The following is a 19,916-nucleotide window of genomic DNA, read 5'->3' as shown; positions in this document are numbered from 1 at the left end:
GAGCTGTGAGAAAGGGCAATCTTTTCAATAAAAGATACCAGATATCTGGGGGGGGGGGGGGAAGAAGTGGTTCTTGACCCTGAACCTCCCATTGTACACAAAATCCGTTCCAGATGGATTGTAGATCTAAATGTGTAAAGTAAAATAATAAACATGTGGAAAATAACAATATCTCTATGACTTTAGGATAAGCAAACTTTTTTTCAAATGTATGTTTATTTTGGGTGGGGGAAGGGAGAAAGAGAACACAGGTGGGTAAGGGCTACAGAGAGAGACACACAGAATCTGAAGCAGGCTCCAGGCTGTGAGCTATTAGTGCAGAGCCTGACGCAGGGCTTGAACTCATGAACTGTGAGATGACCTTGAACTCATGACCTGATCATAACCAACTGAGCCATCCGGTTGCCCCTACAAGCATTTTTTTTTAATGTTTTATTTATTTCTAGGAGAGAGAGACAGCGTGAGCAGGGGAGGGTCAGAGAGAGAGGGAGTCACAGACTGAAACAGGCTCCAGGCTCTGAGCCGGCAGTCAGCATAGAGCCCGACGCCGGGCTCGAACCCACAAACCGCGAGATCATGACCTAAGCGAAAGTCAGACACTTAACCGACTAAGGCACCTAGGCGCCCTGCCCCTACAAGCATTTTTAAACGAATACAAAAATCAATAACTATAAAAGAAAAAATTAACTATTAGAGAAAAGATTAATAAACTGGAACATTAAAATTATCTGTTTATCAGGGCATCTGGCTGGCTCAGTCAGTGGAATATGCAACTCTTGATCTTGGGGTCATGATAAGTTCGAGCCCCATGTTGGGGGCAGAGTGTTTTTTTTATTTTTTATTTTTTTATTTTTAAGAGAGCATGAGTGAGGGGTAGAGAAAGAGGAAGACAGAGGATCCCAAGCAGGCTCTGAACTGATGCGGGCTCGAACTCACGAACCGTGAAATCATGACCTGAGCCGAAGTCAGACACTTAACCAGCTGAGCCACCCAGGCACCCTAGAGTTTACTTTTAAAAAAATAAATAGGGCTGCCTGGGTGGCTCAGATGGCTAAGCTTCCGATTTCAACTCAGGTAATGATCTCACAGCTCCCGAGTTGGAGCCCCACATCGGGCTCTGTGCTACATGTGCTGATAGCTCAGAACTTGAAGCCTACTTTACATTGTCTTCCTCTCTGTCCCTCCCCTGTTCATTCTCTCTCTCTCCCTCTCTCTCTCTCTCTCTCTCTCTCCCCCTTTCAAAAATCAACATATAAAATGGGATGCTGGTAATTAAAAATGTTTTCTCTTTTTCTTTAATTCATTAATTCTCATTCCAGGGTGAAAGGGAGAACGTTTAAAGATGGATGATCAGAGGTGCCTGGCTGGCTCAGTCGGTTGAGCGTCCGACTTCAGCTCAGGTCATGATCTCGCGGTTTGTGAGTTCAAGCCCTGCCTCGGGCTCTGTGCTGACAGCTTAGAGCCTGGAACCTGCTTCAGATTCTGTGTCTCCCTCTCTCTCCGCCCCTCCCCTGCTTGCGCTCTGTCTCTCTTTCTCAAAAATAAATAATAAACATTTTTTAAAAAAGGAAAAGAGAAAAGTGGATATTCAGCTCATAGGAGCCCTGCTGGCAAAGCATATCTTTTGATGCAACTATTCCAGTCTCAACAGAAATATACATACATGGCCATACAAGAATATCAATACCAGTATTATGAATACTGGCCCTTAAATTCAAATAGCTCAAATGTTTAAAAATGATAGAATGGATAAAGTGCGATATATTCATGACTTTGGATGACATACAGTAACAGAAATGAAATACTGACACATGCAGGGGCGCCTGGCAGGCTCAGTCCGTTGAGCATCCGACTTCGGCTCAGGTCATGGTCTCACAGTTGATGGGTTCAAGCCCCACGTCGGGCTCTGTGCTGACAGCTCAGAACCTGGAGCCTGCCTCAGGTTGTGTGTCTCCCTCTCTCTCTGCCCCTGCTCTGCTCAGGCTCTGTCTCTCAAAAATAAATTAAAATGTTAAAAAGTTTTTAAAAAATTGACACCTGCAACAATGTGAATGAATCTCCCAAACAAAATAATGAGCCAAAGAAGCCAGACAAAAGAATACATAGTGTATCATCCCACCATATAAAGTCCAAAAAAGCAGGCAGAGCTAATCTATGGCATTAGAAGTTGGCATGGAAGTCCCTCTTGGACAGGAAAAGGGGAATGACTGAGAGGGGACACGAGAAGCTCTAGGGAATATTCTGGTAATGTGCGGTTTCTTGCCCTGGGCGATTGTTACATGGGTGTGTTCACTTTGTGACAATTCTCTTAAAAGTTGTACATGGTTTGAATACATGTTGTCTTTCAACAAAAAGTTAATTTTAAAAAACCTCCTATATGGGGCACATGGGTGGCTCAGTTGGTTAAGCGTCTGACTTGGGCTCAGGTCATGATCTTATGGTTTGTGGGTTCGAGCCCCGCATTGGGCTCTGTGCTGACAGCCAGCTTAGAGCCTGGAAACTGCTTCAGATTCTGTGTCTCCCTCTCTCTCTGACCTTCCCCTGCTCACGCTGTTTCTCTCTCTCAGAAATAAATAAAACATTAAAAAAAAAAAAACCTCCTATTGGGCACCTGGGTGACTCAATCAGTTAAGCGTTCAACTTCAACTCAGGTCATGATCTCATGGTTCGTGGGTTTGAGTGCCGCTTCCAGCACTGTGCTGACAGCTCGGAGCTTGAAGCCTGTTATGGATTCTGTGTCTCCCTCTCTCTCGGGTCTTTTCCTACTCATGCTCTGTCTTTCTCTCTCAAAAATAAAAATATAAATAAATAATACCTCCTACTACACCACCACCCAGCAATTGCACTATTAGGTACTTATCCAAGTGATACAGGTGTGCTATTTCGAAGGGGCACATGCACCCCAATGTGTATAGCAGCGCTATAAATAGCAAAAACATGGAAAGAGCCCAAATGTCCATTGTCCATCAAGGATGAATGGATAAAGATCTGGTGTGTGTGTGTGTATATGTGCATGTGTGTATATATATATAATATATATTATATTGCTCCAGTCATATATTCTATATAATGAAGTATTACTCAGCAACAAAAAAAGAATAAAATCTTGCCGTTTGCAACAATATGGATACAACTACAGGGTATTAGGCTAAGCAAAAGTAGTCAGAAAGAGAAAGACAAATATCTATGACTTCACTCAATGTGGAAATTAAGATACAAAACAGATGAACATATGGGAAAGGAAGCAGAAAATAGAAAAACAGGGAGGGGGACAAAACATAAGAGACTCTTAAATACAGAGAACAAACTGAGGGTTGTTGGAGGGGCCGTGGGTGGGGGATGGGGTAAATGGTCAAGGGGCAGGAAGACACCTGTTGGGATGAGCACTGGGTGTTACAGGTGATGAATCACTGGAATCTACTCCTGAGATCATTATTGCACTATATGCTAACTAACTTGGATGTAAATTTAAAAATAAATGAATAAATATAAAAGATAAAAGATAAGCAATCTCCCCCCCTCAAAAAAAAAAAAAAAAAAAAGCACCAAAAACTTCCTTGGGCCACCAGGCTGGTTCAGTCCATTAAGCAGCTGACTCTTCATTTCAGCTCAGGTCATGATCTCAGGGTCATGAGATCAAGCCCTGCTTTGGGCATGGAGCCTGCTTAAGATTCTTTCTCTCTCCCTCTACCCACTCCGTCAAACAAAGAAAGAAATTCTGTCTAAATAAATAAATAAATAAATAAATAAATAAATAAATAATCCACTCGAGGTTCAGCCAGAAAAGAGCATGGGACTTTTGATTTCAGGGTCATGAGTTCGAGCCCCATATTGGCTGTAGAGATTACAAAAGGAGAATAAATAATCTTAAAGCAAAATTCAAAAACACAAAACCACAAAACTCTCTAAGATGTGGGGCCTGTCTGGAAGAATGGAGTTGTTATTTACCGGAATGGGAAGAACAGCGGAAGAAGCAGATTCAAGGTGGGATCAAGGCTGCAATTTGGGACCTGCTATGTCTGGGGTGCCTGTTGTATAGAAACTGGCAAGTAGGAGATTCACTCCACAGTTTATTTTTTTAAACGATTTTTTAATGTTTATTTTTGAGAGAGAGTGTGAGCTGGGTCAGGGGGAACAGAGGACCCAAAGCGGGCTCTGTGTGCACTGACAACAGCGAGCCCCACACGGGGCTCGAACTCACAAACCACGAGATCATGACCTGGGCCGAAGTCAGACGCTCAACTGACTGAGCCACCTGGGCCCCCCTACAGGTTAGTTTAGGGGCGCGGCTGGGCCTGGACATATGGACTGGGGAGTCACCACTGTGTAGATAGTATGTAAAGCCTTGGGGTGAGATGAGATCAGTGAAGGAGTGAGTGTAGACAGCAGAGAGAAGAGGCTCAGGGATTGCACTTGGGGCCATCTGTGGTCGGGATTGTCACAAGGACTAAATGACATAGCTCATGTTAGCGTCAGGCGTGGTACTTGGTTAGCACTTAGAATGTACTACCCGGTATTACTTGCCTATAAAGCCCCCTTCTTGGCATTTCTTTTTCCTTGTTATTTTTTCTTCCTATTTTAATGTTATTTTCCAGCTGGTTACTAAAATGATACATAAAATGGTATGTATATATTTTACTTATTTAATCCCTGAGTTAACCCTGTGAAGGGAGTTACTGCCCTCTATTTTATCAAATGAGGAAGGGGGCGCCTGCGTGGCTCAGTCGGTTAAGCGTTCGACTTTGGCTCAGGTCATGATCTCGCGGTTTGTGAGTTTGAGTCCCACGTTGGGCTCTGTGCTGGCCCCTCAGAGCCTGGAACCTGCTTCAGATTCAGCGTTTCCCCCTCTCTCTGCCCCTCCCATGCTCAGGCTCTGTCTCTATCTCTCAACAATAAATAAACATTAAAAATTAAAAAAAAAAAAGAGGAAACCGAAGATCATGGGAGGGAAGGAACTTGCCCAGGTCACACAGTATCTGAGCCAGAAGCAGGACTGGAAGCCAGACTCCCAGACTCCACACTCCTGCTCTTTTCACTCCTTCCTGCTGACCTTCAGGAAAGGAGGCCTGGCTGGCTGCAGTGGGGCCCGGCTAGGAGTTGGTGCTAGCTGGCCCTAGCGTCAGGGACAGTGGCTGGCCTGAGGGGAGGACCAGAGCAGCCTGGGAAACGGTAGTCAGCAAGAAAACAGGCAGAGGCCTTGCTGAGAGGGGATTGAGGGATGCTGGAGAGGAGCAAGGGGCCGGGATGTAGGGGTGGAAGGAGAGGGCTGATGCATCAGCATCTGCACTAAAGCCAGTGGACCCCGAGAGTGGAGCCAGGCCTCCATCCCAGAGCCTGGAACCAGCCTCAGGAAGGGAGAGCAGAAAGCATAGGGCCTTTGGTCTAAGCCCTTAAAGGCCTGCCCAGGCAGTCCCTCCTTACCCCAGGCTGCCACGGAGCCAGGATGGGCAGGAGAGGGCCCAGTATGTAGACCGGGCTCTTGGAGGACACAGGTGATGCTTGTGGAGGACACAGCCTTGCGCTCATGACTCCAGCGTTGGGAAGTGGCATGGGGGGCACAGGGCCCACCCCCTTCCCTGTTATTCCTAGTCCCTGGGCCTGAGGGCCGGGCCCAGCACGGAGGGGGTTAAAGGCCCTGGAACCTTTGCCTGGCCGGGGCGGGGGGGAATGGGGAACTGTCATGAGGAGCCCTGTCTGGCCCGATAATCCAGACTGCCTATCTCTTGCCCAGCAGCTGTGAGGCAGACAGGTTGTCCTGGCAGGGAGGGAGGGAAGTAAGGGCCTGCCTGATGGCGGGAAGGATTTGAGGAGCGAGAGACACCCACCCAGGCTCCCTGGTGATCCTTTGCCATCCGGTAGCTGCCTTCATGACTGTGCCTGCAGCCTGGAGGTCATGGCCCGAGTCTGGACATGGGGTTCCCACTGACCCAGAGAATAGGAAGTGGGAGCTGACGAACAGGCTTGGGGAGGCGTTGATTGGAAGGTTTCTATTTCTGACTCGACATGTGCCTGGGCAGGTGTGCAGGGGTGCACTATCGTGTGCATCCGTAAAGGTGCCTGAGTGAGCGCTGGTGACCCCGGGTACAGTGGGGAAAGCCCGCTGCAAAGCCAGAAGAGAAGGAAATTGTTTGGGCCCCTATTATATGCAAGCCAGGCTCTACTTAGAAATGCTCACCTCTCCCACCACATTTCATCTGCACAAGAACCAGGAAAAGAAGACATTTTGAGCCCATGTATCTGATAAAGAATTCAAGGCTCTGGGAGCAGGGCAAGGGCCCCGGCGCGCCTACCTAGCAGGTAGTGATGGAGTCCAGGGTCTGACAGATCCAGAGCTGCGCTTTCCCCTTTGGGCTCTGAGACCATCCTGGGCAGCTGATCTGGAAGAAAAGCAACAGGTTCTGGTTCAAGCCAAGGATGACGTGTGACTCCAGGGCATGTGAGCTCCCACACAAAGGCCTGGCCCACAAGCTGCAGGAGTCAGAGAGAGAGAGAGGATTATTGCTGGGCTGGAGCTGATGGGGAAGAGGCTTCCTGAGAGGTTGCTCATGAGGGGCCTGGCTGGCGCAGTCAGTAGAGCCATGTGACTCTTGATCCCGGGGTTGTGAGTTCAAGCCCCACACTGGATGTAGAGCATATTTAAACATTAAAAAAAAAAAAAAATCTTTTTAAAAGGGGCGGAGGCTGGATAGGTGGGAGAATCTGAGGAAGGGGAAGCAAGGAGGGAGCCCCTGAATCACACAGGGGCTTCCTACACGTTCTTTCTCTGCACCTTCCCAAGGATCTTGTGAGGTAGGTATTCTCGTCATCCCCATTTTCTTTTACCTTTAATGTTTATTTATTTGGGGGAGAGAGAAAGCGTGTGTGTGTGGGAGAGAGGCAGAGACAGTCAGACAGGCAGAAGATCTGAAGCAGGCTCTGCTCTGACAGCAGAGAACCTGATGCAGGGCTCAAACTCACGAACCATGAGATCATGACCTGAGCTGAAGTCGGATGCTTAACCGACTGAGTCACACAGGTGTCCCAGTCATCCCCATTTCAGAGACGAGGAGACCAAGACTCAGAAAGATGAAGCAATGTGCTCAGAATGACATTACTAGTAAATGGCAAAACTCCGGCCTGATTCCATTGCCTTTGAACTCAGAAAGGGCCCACAGACGCACACACACAAAATCAACCTCATTTGTAACAAGTCTGTGCACAGAGCACGGAGTCTGGAGTCTAGAGCAGCGTTGTAGTCTTGCTTCATTTCCCAATTTACTAACACTCGGGCCTGGGGGGCTCAGTTGCTTAAGTGTCCGACTCTTGATTTTGGCTCAGGTCATGAGCCCAGGGTGGTGGGATGGAGCCCTTCATCCGGCTCTGTGCTAAGCATGGAACCTACTTAAGATTCTCCCTCCCTCTCTCTCTCTCTCTCTGCCCCTCTCTACTCCCCCACTCTCTAAAATAAAATAATAAAAAATAAAATCTTAAAAAAATTGGGGGTGCCTGGGTGGCTCAGTCAGTTGACAGTCTGATCTCACGGTTTGTGAGTTCAAGCCCCACATCGAGCTCTCTGCTGTCAGTGCAGAGCCTGCTTCAGATCCTCTGTCTCCCTCTCTCTCTGCCCCTCCCCCACGTTCTCTTTCTCTCTCTCTTTCTCTCACTCAAGAAATAAACATTAAAAAATAAATAAAATAGGTTCAGGCGCCTGGGTGGCTCAGTTGGTTAAGCATCCGACTCTTGATTTGGGGTTAGGTCATGATCTCACAGTTCATGAGTTCAAGCCCTGCATTGGGCTCTGAGCGGATGGAGTAAAGCCTGTTTGGGATTCTCTCTCTCCCTCTCTCTCTCTTGCCCTGCCCCCACTCATGTTCTCTTTGTCTCTCTCTCTTTCAAAATAAACTCAAGAAAAAATTAATTTTACTAGCTGAATCTAATGTGTGCTGTGTACCTCTGTGTGTATATGTCTCTGTATATGTGGGCATTACACACGTGTGCTGCGCACGTGTGTGTCTGTGTATCTGTGGCTTTCTGCTGCTGCCTTCCTGTTCTTCTTAGGGTCAAGGGTTCCCAGATACTGAGAGGTAGAGGAAACCTGAGACTTTGGGGGTGATTTTCTCCCCTTCTTTGGGCCTCAGTTTCCTCTCCTACATAAATGGATTATTTGAACCCCATGATTTTGAAGGATTCTTGCAGATCTGACCATTCTTAACTTTGTTATTCACCATATGGTTGAAGGACTTCATCCAAAGAAGGTCAGAATAAGAGTCAAGGGCTTGGGGCTACTGTGGCAGGGACTGGATTTAGACAGAAGACTGACATCCCAGGCCAGTCCACATTGGCCTCAGGATAGCCATGGGGCTCCTGATCTCAAGCAAAAGCTCTTAGAATGCAAGGCCGCGTCCAAAGACCTGGATTGTGTCCCCCACCCCCATGCTGGCCTGGGAAGGGGCAGCGTCTCCATGTGACTTGCAGAGAGGAGGCAGGGGGATGGAAGGGCAGCCATCCAGGAGACAGCTCTGGGCGGGAAGTGTCCTCAGGTCCTACTGTGGCCCCTGCAGGCTCCTGATAAGCACAGGCCTCCACCCTGATAGCCCCAAGTCTGCTTATCAGGGTCCCCAGACTACCCCACCCAGGCTCAGACTCTGTCCCAGCCCACACCCTGATGACAGCACCCTCCACCCAGCCAGGGCCACAGCCACAGGATCGCTCTCTTCTACTGCCAGGACCCTGGTTTCTGCCTATGGTCACCTGTGGTTTGGGGACTAAGTAGGGACTAGGCAGAAGCTAGCAATGAGTGGCGTGAATCTTGGCCTTGGTGCATGAAGCCTTATTGGCTGTGGGGTCTTTGAGCGGAGGTAGTGTGGCAGGAGGAGTCGCAGGACAGGAAAGGGGACAAGGAGCAGACACGGCAATAATCTCTCACCTGCAGGGACTGCCTGGCTTTGTAAAGGTCCCTCAGCCATATTCTCAACTTCTCCAGCTTGGCGAGCTCTGTGTTATCACCGAAGGAAGGTCGGAGAAGTGGCACTTTGCCTCTAGCTACACAGCTAGTGAGTGAGACAGAGGAAAGGGGGGAAGGGAATGGACACATCGGTTCCATAGGTGCTAGGTCGGATCCCGGAGTCTGAGATGAGCACTCGCACCATCCTCGTAAGCCCCGTATGAGATAGGTGCGCACCGCTCCCATTTTATACACGTGGAAACTGAAGCTGAGAGCACTCTGTCCAGCGTCAGAGCTGGATGCTGTGGACTTGGGACTGTCACTCAGGGCCTGTTCTTTCTTTTCTTTTTCAAGTTTATTTATTTGAGGGGTGAGGGGACTTCACTGTCAGCGTGGAGTCCAACTTGAGACTCAGACCCATGAACCGTGAGATCATGACCTGAGCTAAAACCAAGAGCCAGATGTAACTGACTGAGCCACCCAGGCGCCCCTGGGCCTGTTATTTCTAAACCTGGGCCCTCTTGGGGCACCTGGGTGGCTCAGTTGGTTAAGCATCTGACTTCAGCTCAGGTCATGATCTTGTGGTTCGTGGGTTTGAGCCCAGAGCCCGCTTCAAATTCTGTGTTTCCCTCTCTCTCTGACCCTCCCCAACTCGTACTCTCTCTCTTAAGAATAAATAAATGTTAAAAAACAAACAGACAACAAACAAAAAATCTGGGCCCTCTCAAGGGCCTCGAGCAGCTTTTAAGAATATTCCATGAGGGCCACCTGGCTGGCTCTGTCAGTAGAGCATGTGTGACTTGTGATCTCAGGGTTATAGTTTTGAGCCCCATGCTGGGTGTAGAAATTACTTGAAAATGATAAAACTAAACATAAAAACAGAATGTTCCATGAATGTTGAGATGTTTACCCACCCCTGCTATTGTTCATCACCTGCAGCCTTCAGTGAGCCCCTATGGGGGGAGGGGATATGGGAATTAGCTTCTACGAGTCCCTGGCTGGGGGGGGGGGGGATGGGGGGGCGGAACTGGCCTCATGCTAAGTGCCCTGCTAGCAGCTGTCACCCAGTGCACAACTCTGGACTGTGGTTTTTGCTGTGGACAGGAGAACACGAAGGGTCTGAGAGGAGACTTGCCTGAGAAGACAGCTTTGTCTGCCGGCCTCCCTGGGCCAAAGGTGCTCTCCTCCCCCGCATCGCACTGAGCTTAGCTCCATGTCAGGCACTTGCCATGACGGTTTATTTCTCAGCCACTGCTCTGCGGTGGAGATACACTGGTGAACATACCAGGCTTTCATGCTTATTTGCTAAAGTGAATAATCACACAAATAAATGAGCCCACAACAGGGAGATTTAACTAGCCAGGGAAGATGTGCCTGCAGAGGTGATACTTGTGGATGAAGAGGGAATAGGAGTTCACTAGACAAGAAAGGAGGGAAGATTGGGCCGAACAGAGGGAAGAGCAGGGAGCCTGGCTGTCTCCATCGGTGGAGCAGTGCGACTCCTGATTTGGGGGCTGTAAGTTTGAGTCCCATGGTAGGTATAGAGATTTCTTTAAGAAAAATAAAATATCGGGGCACCTGGGTGGCTCAGTCAGTTGTGTCTGACTCTTGATCTTGCTTGGCTCAGGTCAACATCTCATGGTTCGTGAGATCGAGCCCCATGTTGGGCTCCACACTGAGAGCATGGGGTCTGCTTGGGATTCTCTTTCTCTCTCTCTCTCCCTCTCTCTCTTCCCATCCCCCCTCTGAAGATAAATAAACTTCAATCTTTTTTTTGAGAGAGACAGCATAAGCGAGTGAGGGGCAGAGGGGGACAGAGAATCGGAAGCAGGGTCTGCACTGACAGACTGACAGCCGCAAGTCTGATGTGGGGCTCAAACTCATGAACCACAAGATCACGACTTGAGCAGAAGTGGGACACTCCACCAACTGAGCTACCTAGGCGCCCCTAAAAAAAAATCTTAAAAACAAACAAAAAAGAAAGGGAAGAGCCTGTGCCAACATTCTGGACAGCAGGAAGCAGAACACCTCCAAGGAACTCAAGGGTTTGGTCTCCCCTCCCACACCCCATCCTGGTCTCATCAGCCCCTGCACAGGAGGGGTGTAACTGCATCCCAGCACACAGACCAGACTGTCTAGGATGGGGGACAGGAGGGAGCAGAGAAGCAGATATGTCCCCCAGGATGGGGGTCAAAAATAACAGAGACCCTGCTTGAGGGAAGAGTCTCTACCCAAGTAGTCTCGCCTTCCCCAGAGGCAGAGAACTGAATGCTGCCAGGCTCTCACTGTAAGTGTTTTGAGCTCTGAACAGACCCCTACCCATTCTCTTTCTTTAAAAAAAAAAAAAGTTTTTTTAAGTTTATTTATTTTGAGAGAGACAAAGTGAGCAGGGGAGGGGCAGAGAGAGCAAATCTGAAGCGGGCTCCGCGATGACAGCAGCGAGAACGTGGGGCTCGAACTCAAGAACATCAAGATCATGACCTGAGCCTCCCAGGTGCCATGGCCCCTACCCCTTCTTATGCTGGCTCTCAGAAAAGCTTGAAATTCACCTGCCCTCAAATCACCAGCAGACAACCCCCACCCAGGGGAGGTGGACAAGAGGTCTGACTGCCTAGGCCTAGTCTCCTTGGGCTCAGCATAAACACGGGCAGGGGCCCGGGAACTGAAATTTAAGCCAGAGCTTGCCCCGGCAATTTAGAGACCCCGCTGTCAGGACCCTCTCTGCTTTACAGAGGTTCAACTAACATTCCCACCACTGCCACTGCTGCTGCCACTGCCATGGTCAACAACAGCCTCCACCAGGGATGGGGTGAGTCTGCTCTTCCTCCACCCAGGCCCAGCAGATAGATGACCAAGTTCACTGAGGATAGGAGCAAACAGCAGATCCTGACCTTAGCAAGGCCCATAAAAGAGGATATGAGAAAGGGCCTAATAGGGAGAGGGGATAGAGACCCTTGTTCCAAGGGGTCCAGCAGGGAAAGGGTTAAGGGGCGGGGCTCTCTAGAACCCCGGGAAGGTTCCCCACCCAGGGGAGGGGCCAGTGGATTAAAAGGCAAGCAGCTAGAGTGGAGAGGCAAGGGCAGGGCCTCCCTACCTCTAAAGGCCTCCCCAGTCTGCAGTTTCAGCTCCAGGTAAGTGCCTCTTCTGGGCCTGTCTGCTTGTTGGTCTGACCAGAGGGAACCTTCTGGCGAATTATATGATCTCTGGCTTGTTTAATTCTGGTGTTGGGTCCCCAAGTAGGTCTCAACAGACCTGAGCTTTACAGGGTTCTCCAGGCCAGTCCCCTTGCCTACCTAACTTGGGCCACCCCTGACCACAGAACCAAGGGGGGGGGGCTGCTGGCTCAGGAGCTATGGAGCAGGGAGGGGGGATCCGTGTGTCCAGCACTGCCCTATCCCACTCTGCCCCCCCCGACCCCGGCTCTCCCTGCCACAGAGCCCTGTGCCTGCTGCAGGACCCTGGCTGGGATATCATCATATACTGTAAGTTTGTGATGAGATACTACAGTATAGATGATGTACTAGTCCGGGTACCCCCAGCTCTGGAGCCACACGAGGAAGGCAGGGGATGCCGCAAACCCACAGGTCTCGCCGTGCAGCCTATCCCAGCCTGCTCACCGCCAAGACACTTGGGAGTGGCGAGGAAACCGTTACCATTACTGAGTTTAGTAATGGTAACGGTTCTCTTGCTGCACCCAGAAAACGTGCCAAGAAGAGAGCTCAGGACCCTGGAGCAGACCACCGAACGCTGGAAGGGTGGGAGCCTCCAGCTCAGACAACGGGGTGGGGGGTGGGAGGGTATGGGTTAAGTTTCCTCTTTCCTATTCTAAAGAAATAAAGATGAGAACCAGCATGCTTGTCTTTCAATTTATTGGAATTCGAGACTAGGGAGAGGGATGGGGCGAGAGGCACTATCTCACTGAGGACCCGTAAGTCCTCACATACGGTTTCAAGGTAGAACTGAGGGACAGGAAAATGACCTCTCTGCTAACAAGTGGCACCTCAGGCAGAAACTCTGGGTTCACTGCCAGCTCGAAGCAGTGTGGCATTGTTCCCACCAAAGAACCAACTTCTAGACCTAAGCAGCTGGGGCTTCAGGCAGAGGAACTACCTGAGAACTGAGCTAAGGCCAGTTCCTCCCTCCAAGGGGAAAAATGGCTAGGCAGCGGCTGTGCAGACTCAAGCAAGGTCAGGTCAGTCATTGGTCAGTCAGGCAGTGTCCATGCCCCTCACCAGTCCCTACAGGCCCTGAGCAGGGGCCGTTCTGGTCGGCAGCTCCTGCCAGCAGCTTTGGCTGGGATGCCTTGGGGGAGGCAGCAGAGAGTGGTCACTTGAGAAGCTTCACGGACAGGCGAAGCCGGACATCACAGAGGAAGATGTCCATGAGGTCGCGGCCCACCTCCTGTGCAATCTGGGAGATCAAGTGCCCCTTTGGACCAATCAGGATCTTCTGAGGGTGGAGTAAAAGAGAGGGCCATGAGGCGGCTCTCAGGGCTCGCAAGCACTGGAGGAAGAACCCCTGCTTCACAGAGCCCTGGTCCCTTCTCCAAGCCTCATCTGGCTTACCACATGGGATTCTTTGGGCACCAGAAGCTTCTGTTCGATCACCAGCTCCCCGCTTGGCCCTTCCTCCCACACCACTGTCCTCTGTACAGGGAGACATCATCATTAGTCAGACAGACCTCTACCCCTATCTCTCTGGGCGCCAGATATCCCATCCTGGGGATGTGGCTGGTGAAGAGGCCCCCCCCCCTCATTGTGCCTGCACCTGCTGCACATTATAGGGTATCTCCTGGGGCAGGTGCTCTAGTAGCTTCTCTCGGATGGTGTTGGCACAGATCTCCTCAGGTGTCTGGCTGGTGAGGACTCCGCTGTGGAACTCCCAAGGTCCTGGCCGGGCCTGTGCCAGGAGGTATTGCTATGGGTAGAGAGAGCGTAGGTGGGCAGCTCAGTTCCAACCAAGACCTTCCTACATACTCACTCTTACTTCCAGGAGGAACTCTGAGGCTTGTCTTCACATGATGGAAAAAATCAAGGGACAGGCTATGGCCAAAGCTAACTGACCTTTAGTGTTTTCACATCTTCCTGGCTTAGGGCTGACAACATGAAGATCTCCTGGAAGTGGGGCCAGCCAGTCTTCTGAGAACCTCCCACAGACTGTGTGTTTGGGCCCTTAGCTGGTGGGCCCGGGCAACAAGTGCCGGCCTGTGAGCGAACAGCCTCCCTCATCTTGAGCTTCTTGCCATTGACCACACCTCCAGTGAGGGCTGCTGTGAGCTCCAGGAGAATGGACTTCTGTTTCAGGCAATCTACCTGCGCATGGGGGATGGGCAGAGGGTGTGAGATGGGCACCTTGAAGAAAAGCAGACCCCTCCTTCAGGTAGGTGGTGCTCACCTTGTTCATGACAAGGATGCTAGGGACTTGGGAGAACTGGGTCAGACACTGGAGCACTTGGGGGCTGAGATGGTTCCGAGTCCACTTGTCTGAGACATCCACAAGAACCACAACTGGAAGTGGGCAGGGTGGTGGGGAGGAAAAAGATATGACCACTCTTTCTCCACCCCAAAAAACATCCATGATATGGGCTCCGGTCAAGCCCCACCCCCCAAACTACCAGGAATGAGAGAGGCCATGACCATGTAAATTGGCCTTCAGATTCCCATCATGAGTCTAACCCATATCAGCAGACTCCATGCTCTTCCATGGATCTTCCAACAAAGAAAGCTCCAGATGGTGCCTGAGGGACAGACAAACATAGGTCAGGAAGGGTTTTGTGACTGATGAGGAAGAGAGTGTGGGAAGGGGGTTTTCCAGCCCCTAGGATAGAATCGCCCCGCCCTCTCCTCACCACCTTCCCCTCTACATACCCGTTTCCACAGCTATTACCTTTTCTGTTTAAAGGGGCTGATGAGACCAGGTGTGTCAAGTAGAATCTAAAATCAGGAAAGAGAGACGCCCAGCCCCCCCCCCCCGATGGAGCACTTATGACAGGCAAGTGAGAGAAAGGCCATCCTTGATGTCAGGGGCCTGTCCCCACGCTTGGCCAAGCGGACTTTAGATTTTCACCCCCCAGCTTTGTTTCAGTTGTAGATGGCATCCAAGACAAAGATGATGACTGTGAATATATGCAAGATTAGGAAGGAGTGAAGAGGGAATAAGACCTTTCTGCCTAGATGCCAGAGGTGGAAGGGAGAGTGAGAACTGCACGAAGCCTAATGGAAGAGGAGACTCCCTTCCCTCAGAAAAGTGAACCTAAACACTATTTTCTTCATGTCTAACTGTAAGGGGGACCCTCTTAGGTTCGCCCTGTGTCCCGTCTGCTGGACTTCCTTTGCAGGTACCTACCACCTGGGCCTCTTTCTCTGTGATGACCCCCAGAGCTTGGCAGCGAGTGGTGTGCACCTTCTTGGAGACAGGGAACACCTGCCAGAAACAAAGAAGTCCCAAGTGAGATTCCAGATCCCTCTAGAACAGTCCATAAAGAAACAGAAAGAAGTGAGAGAGGAAATGATTGATCATACTTTTCGGCCCAGCAGCTGGTTGGAGAGTGTTGACTTCCCTGCATTCGGAGCACCCAGGAGGACCACTCGTAGGACCCGGGGCTTCTCAGGCATATCAGGACGATTGGTCAAGAGGAGATCTTGTTCATCTGTGTGTGGGGGTAGGAGGGGAGTGAGAGGTAGAACAATCTGGAGTCCTACCCGCCCACAAAGGAAGTAGGGAATACAAGATTAGTGTACCAGGTTGAAGCTGGCTTTGAGATTTAGTTTGTCCGTTAATTTGTTTATATAACTTTGTCAAGTTCTCTAACTTCTCTAAGCCCCTTAGTTTTCTCACATGTAAAACAGAGATAATATTAACAATACCTACTTATAACTTTCTCTTGATGGGGCACCTGGGTGGCTCAGTCAGTTAAGCACCTGACTCTTGGTTTCAGCTCATGATCTCACAATTCGGGAGTTCAAGCCCCATGTCAGGCTCTATGCTGACAGTGCGAACCTGCTTGGGGTTCTCTCTCCTCTCTCTGTCCCTCCCCTGCTTGCTTGCTCGCTCTCTCTCTCTCTCTAAATAAATAAACATTAAAAAAAAAACACAACTTTGGGGCACGCGGTGGCTCAGTCAATTGAGCATCTGACTCTTGATTCTGGCTCAGGACATGACCTCAGTTTGTGAGTTCGAGCCTGGCATCAGGCTCTGCACTGACAGCACGGAGCCTGCTTGGGTTTCTCTGTCTCCCTCGCTCTCTCAAAACAAATAAATAAACTTAAAAAAAAAAAAAAACACCTTCTTTTGACAAGTGGCAATTGTGTAAAAACAATCAGCACAATGCCTGGCACTTAATAGTCAATTACTGTGTGGAACTGTACTGTGTAGTTGTGCCTGGTAAATGTATGTACATGTATGAAAGTACATCTAGATCAGATAAAGCTAGAAAGCTCTCCAGCTCTGACAGTCTCACCCTAATAAGGGTTATGAAGGCTCTGGAAGTTTTTTCAGTACTTCTAAGTAGGAGTTCCTTATGCATCACAATTACCAGTTTTTTGTATCCAGACTCCCCAGCAGACTGTAGCCTAGGCTACTTGAAGATCAAAGACTGCTATTTCCTGGGTGTAACTCAGTCTCTTGACAAGCAGATGGGGCACTAATCGGATCGAGTTTGCGGGCAGAGGGCCACAATTATGCCTTGCCCGAGGCCCTTCAACCTCCTGCTTCGCTGGTTGTGACCCTCTGGCTCCCAAAACTGTAGAACGTGGTATCTCTCTCCTGTGAGACCCTTCACGGCTCGCCTCTCTTTGGAGCCTCAAGATCGTTTTCCATAATATAGGACCAAAGACGATATCCCCAGAGACTAAGGAGTTTCCCTGACTCAGAACTTTCAATGCTAAAACCATGACCGTCCAGGACAAGCTATCTGGGCCTTTTACCTCTGTGCATGGACACGGCGGGAGGGTGAGAAGTCAACGAACTGTCTGGCTGAGAGAGTCCGAGGAAGCGGTCCAAGGCTGAGCTCTGGCCATAACGGCGAGAGGCCGAGGCCAGACGAGGACCACAGAAGGCGGCGCCCGCGAAACAAGACACGCACCTCCGCTGACAGTCCAAGAGCGAGGAGAGCCCGGTCACCCACCCCCTCGCGGCGTCTGGGCCCCACTGCCGGACACCGGACACCATCCGAGAAAACATAACAGCATGCCGACCGGGAGCAGCCATCACGGCCGCAAGGCACTCCGGGAACTGACGAGGGACGCACTTATGATTGGCTAGAGCAGTGGAAAAGCGAGCCGGAGAGAGCTAGATTGGCCCCGAGAGCGGAGATACACGGGATGTTGGAGGTGGGATGAAGGAGAAACTGCTTTGGAGACTGACCGAGGCTACGGGAAAGGAAAATGTGTATTTGGAGTTTGTGTAAATATGATGATTGTTTTGCACTCCCATACACAGCCTGTTTTCTTCTTTTTCTGCCAAAGTTTTGTAAAAGGCCCTTCTAGCCCGGCCTCCTGAGAGACTACAGCTCCCATGAGGCAAAGCGGCAGAAATCGTTCTCCGCTCGAAACTTCCCGTTGCTGGAGAAACTGACGCATCTGAAGAGGAAAGGTCTTGGAAGCCATAGCGGGCGCTGTTCTGCTGTCCCCGTACGGGGCCTTTTCTCTAGCCTCAGGCTTGCAGGAGCCTCTCCCAGTGCGACCCCTGGAGCGGTCGACAGCGGCCTCCGCTCCTACCCAAGGAGTAGACAGTCCGTGGGTACGCGTTTCCGAGGAGCAGCAGACGCGATTTCCCTTCTCTAAACCTCCATTACTATGTCATCTCAGAGACCATTCCTTTCTGGAGAAAAACCAGAGGGCCTGTAAAGGCAGACGCTGCTTAGTCACCTACAATCCCCTAGATTGTCTTAGCGGGCTGAGGAACTTGATATATCCTAGCTGTGGCCTTAAGCCTTATTCATCCTTTGAAGCCTCTCAATTAAACTCTTGAAATTGAGAGAGAGATGTTGCGGGGATTGGAGGCATGGGGATTTATTCAGCATGTTCCATGTACAGGCCATGTCCAGGTGCTAGGGATACATGAATGAAGAAAATGGACAAAAGTCTCTTATCACAGGATTTGTGTCCTGGGGACCATGGTGGGAGGGTGGTGAGGGGGAGAGATTTATTAGTGACCTGACAGGAAGAGTTCAGGATCGTGGTCTGGGTGAAAACCTTAAATGGAGTGGATTTGAGAGTGTGAGGTGGGGGCCCCTGGCTGGCTCAGTAGTGGCTCTTGATCTCAGGCTTGTGAGTTTGAACCCCATGTTGGGTTGGGCCATAGAGCTTTATTTTTTTTTTTAATGTTCATTATTTTTGAGAGAGAGTGTGTGAGCAAGCAAAAGTGGGGATAGGGCAGGGGGGGGAGAGAATCTGAAGCAGCCTCCATGATATCAGTGCAGAGCCTGATGCGGTGCTGGAACTCACAAATTGTGAGATGACCTATGCTGAAATCAAGATTCCCGATTCCTAACCAATGCACCACAGACTGTAGAGCTTTAAAAAAAAAAATGGGGGGGGTGCGGGGGGGCCGCCTGGGTGACTTAGTCGGTTAAGTGTCCAACTTCGGCTCAGGTCATGATCTCACAGTTTGTGGGTTCGAGCCCCGCGTCAGGCTCTGTGCTGACTGCTAGCTCAGAGCCTGGAGACTGTTTTCAGATTCTGAGTCTCCCTCTCTCTCTGAACCTCCTCTGCTCATGCTGTCTCTCTCTGTCAAAAATAAATAAAACATTAAAAAAAAAGATTAAAAAAAGGTATATAGATGTTTCTGGGGGAGCAGAGCAAAAAGGAGTGGTAATAGAGAAGGAGGAGAGAGAAGTGGGGTTAAAGGCTTTTTCTTTTTTTAAAACAATTATTTTTAACATTTATTCATTTCTGAGAAACAGAGATAGAGACCGACTGAGCCACCCAGGCGCCCCTAAGGCTTTTCTAAGATTAGAGATTTTTTTGTTTGCTCTTGGCAATGACAAGGTAGAGAGGAGAAAACTGATGATATTGAAACAGAAAGGAGAGAATTGTTGGGAGGATGGTCAGAACCAATGATGGGGCTGCTCTTTTGGGAATGGAGGCAGAGTGTCCAGAGAAGCCCTGAGAGACACAGGATTGACAGAAATGGGGCAGCCAAATGCACTGATGGTTTGCAAATGGCGCCAGGCTCCGGCTTTGAGGCTGCCTGCTCTGTTAGTGGAAGAAATAACCTTTCTGGAACATGATATTCCGGGTGTTCTTTGGGTACCCATATGCCCAAAGAACAAAATATCACTAAATATAGGACAGCTGGCAATCAGAAAAATATGAATCTTCTTTCATGGACAATAAGGTGAAATGCAACTTCAATTGTAATTAGGATGAAGGGCAATTTCAGGTTAAACAGTGTTGAAGAGCTTAATTAAATAAATGCAAAATCACCCAAGGAACACATACTAAATACTATAGAACTGGCAACAGATAACACCTTGGAAGAATCTTTGTGATGTCATTAAAACATAGAAGAAATGGGTCAAAGTGCTTTGTTAATTCTCTTCTTTCCCAGAGATTTTCCCTCAAAAGATACTCTGGGAGAATTTTGTATTTTGTGAGTTTAGGAGAGGCTAATCAAATGCCTCTAATCAAATGCCTGGGTTCATATTTCAGCTTACCACTTATTAGCTGTATGAATTTGGACAAATTATTTCAATTCTCTAAGTGACAGTTTCATCATCTGTAAAATGAAGAAGATAGTAATAAACACATCTACCTAATACCATGTGTTCATTTGAATCTAGGATTTGGAACAATGTAGTATTTAGAAAAATAGACTCTCTAGGGGCGCCTGGGTGGCTTAGTCGGTTAAGCTTCCGACTTTCGCTTAGGTCATGATCTCGCCGTTCGTGGGTTCGAGCCCCGCGTCGGGCTCTGTGCTGACTGCCAGCTCAGAGCGTGGAGCCTGTTTCAATCTGTGACTCCCTCTCTCTCTGACCCTCCCCTGCTCACGC

The 19,916-nt window shown here is 49.6% G+C and overlaps 1 protein-coding gene across 2 annotated transcripts; it reads right to left on the bottom strand.

Moving 5' to 3' along the window:
- Nucleotides 1–12,775: 12,775 nt before the first annotated feature.
- ERAL1 (Era like 12S mitochondrial rRNA chaperone 1) lies at nt 12,776–17,164 on the bottom strand. Of its 2 annotated transcripts, none has more exons than XM_039254172.1 (10): nt 16,849–17,164; nt 15,445–15,572; nt 15,269–15,346; nt 14,810–14,856; nt 14,599–14,660; nt 14,318–14,430; nt 13,987–14,235; nt 13,691–13,840; nt 13,489–13,569; nt 12,776–13,369 (listed from the first exon to the last, which is right to left on the bottom strand). In XM_039254172.1, exons 1-10 carry the CDS (start codon nt 17,129–17,131, stop codon nt 13,250–13,252), a joined length of 1,311 nt encoding a protein of 436 aa, XP_039110103.1. In that variant the 5' UTR covers nt 17,132–17,164; the 3' UTR covers nt 12,776–13,249. The 2 variants fall into 2 exon arrangements, with proteins under 2 accessions (XP_039110103.1, XP_039110094.1); XM_039254163.1 differs by having other exon boundaries at nt 12,776–13,372; nt 16,849–17,163.
- Nucleotides 17,165–19,916: the final 2,752 nt, after the last annotated feature.

The sequence above is a fragment of the Hyaena hyaena genome, unplaced genomic scaffold (assembly GCF_003009895.1).
Source record: "Hyaena hyaena isolate Hyena2069 unplaced genomic scaffold, ASM300989v1 scaffold_10, whole genome shotgun sequence".
In the NCBI taxonomy this organism is placed as follows: domain Eukaryota; kingdom Metazoa; phylum Chordata; class Mammalia; order Carnivora; family Hyaenidae; genus Hyaena; species Hyaena hyaena.
The sequence above is the reverse complement of the archived record's forward strand: the minus strand, read 5'-3'. Positions and strand labels throughout refer to the sequence as shown.